We start from the raw sequence: 10,966 nt of genomic DNA, 5'->3' as shown, positions 1-10,966 counted from the left end.
GTTTACGTCCCTTTAGAGATTAGGAAACTCTAAAGCCCTAATGACAGTCATTCTCCTCCTTTAAAAAAAAAATGACAGTCTTTCTCCCTAAAGCCTTGCTTCTGAGGAGTACTTAGCTAAAACTGTACGTTTTGAGAAAAAAGTTCAGATAATTATCTATATGAGGAGTTTTAGTTATAACTGAAACGCTGACAAAATTTAGGCAAAACAAAAGTTCTATGAGTTCTGGGGTTCATGAATTAACGATGCAAGTAACAAGTTGACATATAAGATGTTCAATTAATCCTCACTCACATACGTTAGAAATGTTTATTTAGAATAACACACAATGTTGTTCACTATAGTTTCACGCATGTCCTATAGAATACATGATCCAGCTAGTTAGCTTTTCGATTAATGCCCAATATTTCTAATTCTGGACACCCGAATTAGTGACTCGTTTATCGATCGATTAATTGCAAGCAATACTACTCAGATCAGAAATCCCACATCTGAGGATGGATTTGGAAGTCCCAAAAGTAGTCTTGATCATCATGCTGTAGTTCTTCATCGCTTGCGGATCCATTGACAATTCTTTTCAGCTTCTCAGTTATTCTTGCTGCCCCAAAATCAAGCATCGACTTGCCCAGCTACATACATAAGATAATGCAATGAACTTAAGCCACATTTTAACTAGTGCCAGCAATTAATCAGGAGTAAGTTGTAAGGTTTTCCGAGGAAGCTAGAAATAGATCGATCGATTTGTATATACATAGCGAGAGCATATGATGGGAGTAAAGGACTTAGCTAGACACGTACCTCTGCACGGACTAGGTGAAGTATGGAGTCTCCGGAAGTTGAAAAGCTAGCATGTACTACATCTGCTTGTTCTTGGTCAAGTATGCGAATGATATCGTAGAAGATGAACTGATTGTGTAGGCCAGTACTCAAAACAACCTCTAGGGTGGAACCATTCTCATGGATTTGAATTTGCGGCGATTTTGTGGGGGCAGCTGATCTGGTCTCAAAGGTGCTGCTGCATAATTCATATGATCTTTTCCTACCAAACTTTAGGTTGTCCCTTTTCTGCTTGGATTTCTGCAGATTCGACTCCAGGGTTTTGATATAGTTAATTGCCTCATCTATTTGTTCAGGCAGACTCAGAGGTTCCTGCATTAATTAGTTTCCAGTAGTTGATGGGATTAATCACATGAAAATGAAATTCAAAAGTCAGTTGAATGCAAGCAAAATATGGAGATGGAGATTACCTTGGAATTTTGGTTTGGGAGGAGAGAGTTGAGGTGGGAGTAGAGGATTTTCATGTGGTTTCTCCTGTTCTTCTCAATAACCCTCCGTTCTACTTTGGTTCCTGATGTTGTTGCTCGAGTATTATCCATTACTTGTTTGACGTCGGGCTGCAAATTAAGCACCAAAATTCCCATGAACGAAGAGACCAGCAAGCAGATAGGGTTTTAAATGTTGTAGCTGTATGTGTTGGTTGTGGTCAGTTCGATGGATCTATATATATATATATATACTCTTGAAAAAGTGCAAGCAGAGGAGCTAGTGCATTGTGATGGATGACTTACCAGTAGGGGCGAGGGTTGAATTTTCTTGATGATGATGATGATGATGATGATGATGATGAAGCACAAGCCTGTAGTGATTAATGGATGAGCTACGCTATATGAGATCGTCATCTAGGACGCATCATCAGCAACAAAGAGTGACAGAGAGAAGCCGTCAAGTTGGAATTTTCATTTGCAAAAGTAGACATAAAGAGAGACACGTGTGGATTATATGAACTTCCAGGAAAAGACTTGTTTTGCTGCATGCTTAACTGCTTTTGGGGCATAATGCATTAGGCCTCACATGCAGTTCATATTTTCATACTTCATACGCGGTTTTTTGTACTCTTATTACATTTCTAAAAGAAACCACGGCGCATATCTCAGTAAACACAATGACCTCTCCTCAAGCTTTGACTGAAATGGACATTACTCAAACATCCTGACCTAATTCTGCCCATCTTAACCTATTACAAGAAAGTCAAACGTTTCCCATAAAACAAACTGTTTCTGTCCAAAAAAAACACCAAACTGTGATGAGCAACTGGCCCAAAAGGCTTGCAACCGAAAGATCATCGTCTCGGTCGATACTCTCAACACAATAATCAAGACTCGAAGTAATAGTTGGTATTCAACGAGCATAAGCAGTCACTAAATACAATAAAACTGACTTGTCAAAGAAAGCGAGATGAGAATATGTAAACTTATAGCCACAGATCAATCGAGTTGGATAATAAGTGAGCAGTTCTTTAGAATTTCGCTTCCATATCTTATTATTATTTAAAGTATAAGAAATTCTTTTACTCGTATTTTCTATATGCAAAGATATGCATTTAGAAAATTTAGTTGTCAACTAGCAATTCAGGGTAAAATTAAAACAATGGAGTCTGACAAATATGATAGAATGATGAGTTTGATTTATTAATGAAAAAAATTAAATAAAAGACAATGACATTTAATCATAAAATATCAACATAATATGAACATGTAATTGGCAGATAAAGAACACCAAATATTTTGCGGCAACAAATTGAAGCACGTGCTTTATATGGAGGCAGCAGCATTGATTGATTGATAAGGCTAATTTTAACTTATAGTGCACGATATATGATCATGAATCTTCCTTTGTCTGTGTCTTGACTCTTGAGTGTGTGGTGATGTGTGCATTGGATGCGGAGCCTAGTTAGGGGTTAAGCCTCAGAAGAACAGGAACGTTGTGAACTACTGTGTATATTTCGGCGGGTTCTCATTGCCATTGGTATAGACTTTGACCTTCAAGTCTTTCCATTAACGACCCTGACCTGCCCACTTACTGTACATAGTCTAGACAAATATAGACGAGTCAACCACAATTATTGATCTTCTTCTCATAAATTAAAAAATAAAAATAAAAAAAAACCCACCATTAGTGATCCATGTGGTTGTTATGGGAAGTAGGTAGGAATACCATAAATATCGTAAAGTGCAAAAACATATATTACATATTATTTTTTTTTTTTGAAATAAAAGTTGATATCATTAGATCAACATCAAAAAAGCTATAGTTTATCAAAACTTACATAAGAAATCCGGCAAGAAAATCCGGATAATCTACCTAAGCTAAAGCACACTATTAAGGATCACTGGGACGCTCACATTTAAGCGAGCCTATACAAGAATGAAAAAACCTCGCCTCCTACGGAAAGAAATCATTCAACTAGCCCTCACTTGTCAATCACGCAATTGTGGTACAAACAAGAAACTAGAAACGTCATAGAAGACTCATAGAAGTTTATCCAACCTCACACAGGCTCAATACCCTAATACATTAGGGCCCAGCTTGCCTCGACCTGGGTCCAAGCCCGTAAGCCCAAGCCCAAATCGAATCTTGTCCAACAGGAAGGTTTTCCTGCCCCATCAGCCTAAGCCCATAAAATTGAGCCCACAGATTTGAGCCCAACAACCCAAGCTTAACCCCCAGGCCCAAGGGCCCAAGGCCAAACCCGAGCCAAGAGGGCAGAAACCCTAGGCCACTGTAGCCGTGCTGCCTCCGCCGCCGTAAGGCCCTCCGGCGACCAGCCCATCCTCCATAGCAGCAGAACTTCGAGCAGAAGCCCCGGTGCAACTCAAAGCTAAACCACCAGCCAAATCAAATCACTGCAGAGATCCCAGACCTACACTCTACAATCCGATTACCTGCACAGTACTCATTGATACCTCCGATGACACAACGATGCAGCTCTGCTAAGTTCAAGCACCTGCACAACAGTCGAAACCAGGGAGATCGAAGTCGTCCACAACCCACCGCCTCCACGCCGACACCGTAGGACTCTCACGGGCTGGATCGAACCCAGAAAAAACCATGGTCAGAGAGGCCTCCAATTCAAAAACCTCTCGCCGCAACCCACGATCGACGCTGAGGATCCGCTCCGCGCCGCAGCCTACCCTCGCCGCTCCACGGACGCCTCCTTGCCTGAAGCAAGAACGTCGCCGCCAGTCGAAACCTAGGTTTCGAAACCAAAGTCGCTCCGAGAAGCTCGGAGACGCTTTATATATTACTTATTATGCACACTAGAATTTTATTTATTAATAAAGTTATAGGTCTGAATCTCTTTAATAAGGTGGGTAATTAACAAAATCCATATACCACTAATATGACAACGTTTTTTTTTTTTATTCCCGATGTTCTTTATTTTATTTTTTTATAATAAAAATAAGGGATGAGGCGATATTAGTTCATCAGAAGTGGACGATTTAGGGAGCAAGTCTCACCCTCAAACCTGAAGGTGAATGCTCTACCACACTCTGCGAGCCCACCACTCGATGTTCTTTGTTGAAATTAGTTAAAATCTCGTCATATATCAGTTTAACATATATTACGTACACCATAATTTCATCTATCAATAAAGTCAATAATTACAACCTACAAGTCTCTTCAATATGGTGGGTAACTAACTAAGTCCATATAGCACACTAATATGACTACCCTTCTTTCTTTTCGATGTTTTTTTTTTTATTGAAATTGATTAAAATCTCATCTTATATCAGTCTAATGTATATTACATACGCTAGAATTTCATCTATTAATAAAATCAATGGTTAAACTTATAAATCTCTTTAATAAAGTGGTTAACTAACAAAATTCATATACCACTAATAAATAGTCTCAGCAGTGGAATGCAATTAATATAAGTTATATTAACAGCGAGAATCGATGAAAATTCAATTCATTGACAGATTTAATTAAATATAACATGAAAGTCTTAGATTTTTTGTTTTTTTTTTCCGGAGATAAACTATCTTTTTGCACATCTCTCCACCATGTTAATGAAATTAGGAGGTGAAGGTACCATTGTGGTCTCTAACCAAGTAGCATCCGAAGATAAATTCAGTTAGATCTTCTATTTCAGCAATGAGATCAGACTTTATGGTCTAAAAGAAGAGTTGGAACGTCTAAGTCACAATGACTATAATTATAAATTCTTAAAGGTCAAGTAATTCTCTCCATATTTCCTTGAAGAATTCCCGTGGTCATAATTGGTACCACATGGCCTGCTCTCACATTCAGTTTTGGTCGACTGATCTTGTGTGAGTAGTTCAGTAATTTATATCGGGTATCATTATCAATAGGGGAAATGAAATCCACACTCTCTAATGTGTAATCTACACTTCATCTATTTTTTTTTTTTGACAAAATTCTCGTATAAAGACAAAAAATTTAGGTTAGTAAAAACAAAATTTAAGTTGCTAAAAATAGAAACATGAAATGTAACTTTTCACAAAAAAAAAAAAAAATGCAGTGTGAATTGTAAAATAGGAAGCGTGGATATCACTCTTTATTAATAGACCTAATTACATTCTTCAAGAAGGTGAAAGACCAAATTTCACTCCAATAAGACGTTCGAGCATTATTATCAAGTGAGGCTGACAAGGCCAATTAGCGTTGTATTATTACCCCGTAGCACACCCGCCATCTGCACTTGTGATATGAGTATATTGGTAGAGCTAGGGCTGGGCTCAAGTCGGTTTCCTAGCCGTCATAGCCGAAATGAACACCAAATCGATAAAACAAATAAAGATCAGGTTGGTTTGATGATTTTCAGCCTCTTGAACCAAGCAAAACCCTACCCGACAAAAATCTGTTCAGTTTCTCAGTTCTTCATTTGTGTTTGAAATCTGAGTTGATCTAACAATGTTGTTAGATTCCTTGCCGAAAAAGATATGTACGTAAAATACAAATTTGTGCAGTAGATCTAGAGAAACCTCCGACCAATAGCTATGAAGAAGTCGAGAAGATCGGTTCACACCTCTAGAAGACTAGAACAGTAACTAACCAGAAGAAGAGAAAAGGAAAAGAAAATGAAGAAGGCAAGGAAAGAAAAGGAAGAAGATTGGTTTGTGGTAGAGATGAGATGACATAAACATAAAGAGAATTGAGAAAGGTGAATGATGTAAGCAACTGAGAAAGAGAGATGTCGAAATATATGAGTGGGTAAAGGCAGATTATGGTTTTATACTTTTGTTAGTGGTAATGTGTGGGCAAGTCTACTGCACCTTGCACACTGAAAAGTTGCCACCTAATGTAATAAAACTATAAATTTATAGAGTATACAGACCCTTATATCGGTTTGTGTAAAACTAAAAGTTAAACACTAGAATCGGAACCGAACTGAAAAATGCTCCACGAGAACTGAGCCTGAATTGAAGATAAAAATTAAGAGAAAAACTCAAATGGAACTGTCGGTTCCGGTTTGATTCGGGCCAATTTCTCAATTCCTCAGGTCCAAAGTCCCAACCCTAAGTAGAGTTGTCCCCAAGGGAAGGCGACCAAGTCAATCTCCTTGGCCCTCACTTGACAGAAGGCGTCATATTTTTTTTTTTTATCAATTTATAATTCTGTTATTTATTAAACAAGGAGTAGTAATTATTGAAAATTGAGCCTTATAAAATTTTAGACATAAGAACTAGTTGCTAAGCCCTGGAGTTGCTGCGGGGTTGATTTTTGTGGTAATTGTTTAGCTTGGCTGCGACTACTACAGTGGTTAAGAACGACTACAAAATTCATATACCACTAATAAATAGTCTCAGCAGTGGAATGCAATTAATATAAGTTATATTAACAACGAATCGATCAAAATTCAATTCACTGACAGATCTAATTAAATATAACATGAAAGTCTAAGAAATTTTTTTTTTTTTTCCGGAGATAAACTATCTTTTTCCACATCTCTCCACCTTGTTAATGAAGTTGGGAGGTGAAGATACCATTGCGGTCTCTAACCAAGTGACATCCGAAGATAAATTCAATTAGATCTTCTATTTCAGCAATGAGATCAGACTTTATGGTCTAAAAGAAGAGTTGGAATGTCTAAGTCACAATGACTATAATTACATATTCTTAAAGGTCAATTAATTCTCTCCATATTTCCTTGAAGATTTCTCCTGGTCATAATTGGCACCACATGGCCTGTTCTCACATTCAGTTTTGTTAAACTAATCTTGTATGTGTAGTTCAGTAATTTATATTGGGTATAATTATCAATACGGGGAGTGAAATCCACAATCCCTACTGTGTAGTCCACACTCTATCTTTCTTTCTTTTTGGTTAAAATTCTCGTATAAAGACAATATTTAAGTTACTGAAAATAGAAACATGCAGAGTGACTTAAAAAAAAAATGCAGTGTGGATTTCACGCCTCATCAATACACCCAATTACATTCTTCAAGAAGGTGAAAGACCAAATTTCACTCCAATAAGACATTCAAGTATTATATTAAGTGAGGCTGACATGGCCAATCAGCTGTAACGTCCCGAATTTTGAATAATAAATTCAAATCCGAAACATGAATAATAACCAATGCAAATAACGTCATGAATTTTTTTTTTCTTAACCAATGTCTCACAAACCATAATACAAACCTCGTAGCAAACTATCTCTCGAGTCAATTATTACAATACCAACATAGATAAAATGTTACGCTCAGAAGAGTCTATAAAACACACCAAAACAGACCAAGTGCTGGTCTCAACCCCTACTCAGCTCGCTCTCCTCCATGATTATCCTGACCTGCAGGATCATCTGCTATACCGTCTAAATAGTGTACCAGGATTGCAACAACACAAAACCCGGTAAGCTTTCAGAAAGCTCGTGTGAGTAAACAAGAAATAAACGGTTGATTTATTAAATCACAATTCTTTTAATTCAAGTAAATCAATCCAACAATCCGAACACACACAACAACCCCAATAATTTAATCACCAACCCAACTCACGTGGCACAAAGTACTCACAATGCAATAACCTAGTTACCACCATGACCGTACTCCCACAACAGACTATAGCTCTATCTGAATCGCTACCTGTCACCTTGGCACAGGTGCAAGCATCCGATATACTTCGGTTACTACTATAACCGTCGAACTTTGGGCATTTCTGCTTGCAGAACAAAAATACTTCGTTTATCACAATGATAACCATCGAACTTTGGACATTTCTGCCCTCAGAACAAACCTATTATAACCATCGAACTTTGGACATTTCAGTCAGCAGAACAAAATATAAACAGAATCCCACCCGATTCACATTATCACGTCTCCACCCAAATCATACTCACAACAATACCAATTATCATAATATTCATGGCTAATAAATCTTTCATTCAAGTATATAAACGAACTCATCAAAAAACCACATATTTCAATGTCACACCATTCCGTATAAAATCACGTAAATATATATATATATATATATATATTGGTAAATGGTAATCATCCACTCAGGAATGACCACTAATACCAACTATAGTTCACACGCTGTAAAACCAAGAAATTCATTTTCTTATATACTTTAAATCTCATTTTCTTAAAACCATTTTCTCACACATAACAATTAATTGTGCAATAAGGAAATTCGGTTCGTAAATGAACTATGTGAGATTTACTCACCTCCAATCCCGCTGCGTCTTCTCAATAGCTTAAAATACGGTTCACAATCGTCCTCCAACTCAAACCGTCAATCACCTAACCAAATACAATAATTAACTTAGCGTACAATTCAAAAACACACTTATATGAAGATCCAACGGTCGGATCTTCACCCGTGACCACACAAAGTCATTGGGACAGTCCTACGATCATCATATCCGATCTTCACATATCACAAATGGAATGATAGAAATCGATCGAAATTGTAAAATTCATAACTTAATCATACGATCTCCAAAATTCACATGCTATATATCGAAATGATCGTATCAACAAGTAGAACATAAAAATGGGCAGAAACTGCCCTTGGGACCCCCGGAGGTTGCCGAAAAAGCCCACCGGGATTAGTGGCAGAGCCGTCACAGGCCACCGCCAATGGCGTCGAGGCCGGGCTGCTCCCCTTCATTTCATCATTTTGAGCAAGTTTCATAACTAGCATGAAGTCAGAAAACGACGGAAAGATATCAAAAATACCTGAAATCAGTCAGTTCAGCCGGAATGTTTCCAATTTTCTTACGAGCCTCCGTTCAATGTGAAATCGATCGTTTCGGGTCCGGTTCTTCTTGGAGCGTGATCAGGAGCTTGAGGCGAGTTCAACGAGTCAAGAAACTCAAGTTTTGGTGGCCGAAGCTAGGAGAAATCTAGATTGGAACCCAAATCGGCCTATAACCGAAAACGTGCTCCCGCCGCCGCTGCAGGCCTTGCTGCAGCGCAAGGGTGCCACTGGAAACTGCGAAAGGACGAGACAAAGCCGTGGGAGGTGGTTTGGTGGCCGGAGGAGGGAGAACGGAGCCGGAGATTCCTTGCTCTGTTTTCGGCTCGGGCTCTGAAACTTTTGTGAACGCGATAACTTCTTCGTACGAACTCTGATTCTTGCGTTCGTCATATGCACGAACTTTTATCGACGAGCTCTGCAACTTTCGTGAAGGAAGTTTTCCCAAATTTCATAAGTACAAAAAGTCGATTTTGGTGACCCCCCCCCCCCTAAATAACGTTTGTTTCGAAAATAAACTCATTCGAAACCAAATTTCTCATACAATGACATACGAATCATGCCCACAATTCATATTTCATATAATTGAACAAATATCGAATAACAAAATATTTAACTAAGAATTTTGGGTCTTCACAGTCTACCCTCCTTAATGGAATTTTGTCCCGAAATTCAAGTAAACTCATCGACAAATGGTAGTGGGTACTTCGCCCTCATGTTAGACTCTAAGTCCCATGACTCATCACCCTCATCATGATGACTCCACAACACCTTAACCAAAACAACCTCCTTCCTACAAAGCCTCTTCGTGGACCTATCCAAGATACGAACAGGTTCAACAACGAAGGTCACATCCGGATTCACCTCAATAGTACCATGATCAATCACATGGGACTCATCTTAGATGTATCTCCTGAGCATGGACACATGGAAGACATTGTGTACGCCGGACATGCTAACTGGTAAAGCAAGATGATACGCCAAGTCTCTGGCCCTTTCCAAAATCTCAAAGGGTCCAACATATCTCGGTGCCAACTTCCCCTTCTTGCCAAATCTCACCAGACCTTTCATAGGTGAGACTTTCAAGAATACATGATCACCCACCACAAACTCCAACGGTCTCCTCTTCAGTTCGACATAGCTCTTTTATCTACTCTGTGCAGTACGAATCCTATCTCAGATGGTCTTGACCTTCTCTGTAGTCTCCCTAACAACGTAGGACCCAAGAGCTCCTTCTCTCCAACATCCGCCCAACAGATTGGAGTCATACATGGCCTACCATAAAGTGCCTCATATGGAGCCATACCGATGCTGGAGTGATAACTGTTGTTGTAGGCAAACTCTACCAATGGCAGATGATCCGCCCAACTTCCCTTGAAGTCCAAAACACATGCTCTAAGCATATCTCTATCACCTGGTTCACCCTCTCGGTCTGTCCATCTATCTGTGGATGAAATGCAGTGCTCATAGCAAAAAATGTGTCGAAAGCATTATGGAATCTACGCCAAAATTCTGAAGTGAAACGAGCATCCCGATCAAAGACAATAATAGGCACACCATGAAGCTTCACTATCTTATTAAGATACAACTTACACAACGCATCACCTGAATAAGTCTTCGCCACAAGAAGAAAGTGTGCTGACTTTGTCAATTGGTCAACTATCACCCAGATAGAGTCATAACTTTGTCTAGATCTAGGCAATCTGGTCACAAAGTCCATGGAGATCTCTTCCCATTTCCATACTGGAATCGGTAAAGGTTTCAACATCCCCGCAGGCCTCTGATGCTCTGCCTTCACCCGCTGACAAGTAAGGCACCTGGATACATACTCAGCCACATCCCTCTTTATCCCAATCCACCAAAACTGTCTTCGTAGATCCATATACATCTTGGTACTCCCTGGGTGTAGCGTATATCGAGATCGATGTACTTCTCGCATGACCTCTTTCTTGAGATTATCATC

At 39.0% G+C, this 10,966-nt stretch overlaps 1 protein-coding gene across 1 annotated transcript; it reads right to left on the bottom strand.

Annotated features, from left to right (window-relative positions):
* Nucleotides 1–235: 235 nt before the first annotated feature.
* LOC112188354 (transcription factor bHLH162) lies at nucleotides 236–1,478 on the bottom strand. Its single transcript, XM_024327451.2, has 3 exons — nucleotides 1,248–1,478; nucleotides 799–1,149; nucleotides 236–629 (listed from the first exon to the last, which is right to left on the bottom strand). The coding sequence occupies exons 1-3, from the start codon at nucleotides 1,419–1,421 to the stop codon at nucleotides 477–479; spliced, it is 678 nt and encodes a 225-aa protein (XP_024183219.1). The 5' UTR covers nucleotides 1,422–1,478; the 3' UTR covers nucleotides 236–476.
* Nucleotides 1,479–10,966: the final 9,488 nt, after the last annotated feature.

The sequence above is a fragment of the Rosa chinensis genome, chromosome 2 (assembly GCF_002994745.2).
Source record: "Rosa chinensis cultivar Old Blush chromosome 2, RchiOBHm-V2, whole genome shotgun sequence".
In the NCBI taxonomy this organism is placed as follows: domain Eukaryota; kingdom Viridiplantae; phylum Streptophyta; class Magnoliopsida; order Rosales; family Rosaceae; genus Rosa; species Rosa chinensis.
This window is presented reverse-complemented; position numbering and strand designations above follow the sequence as displayed.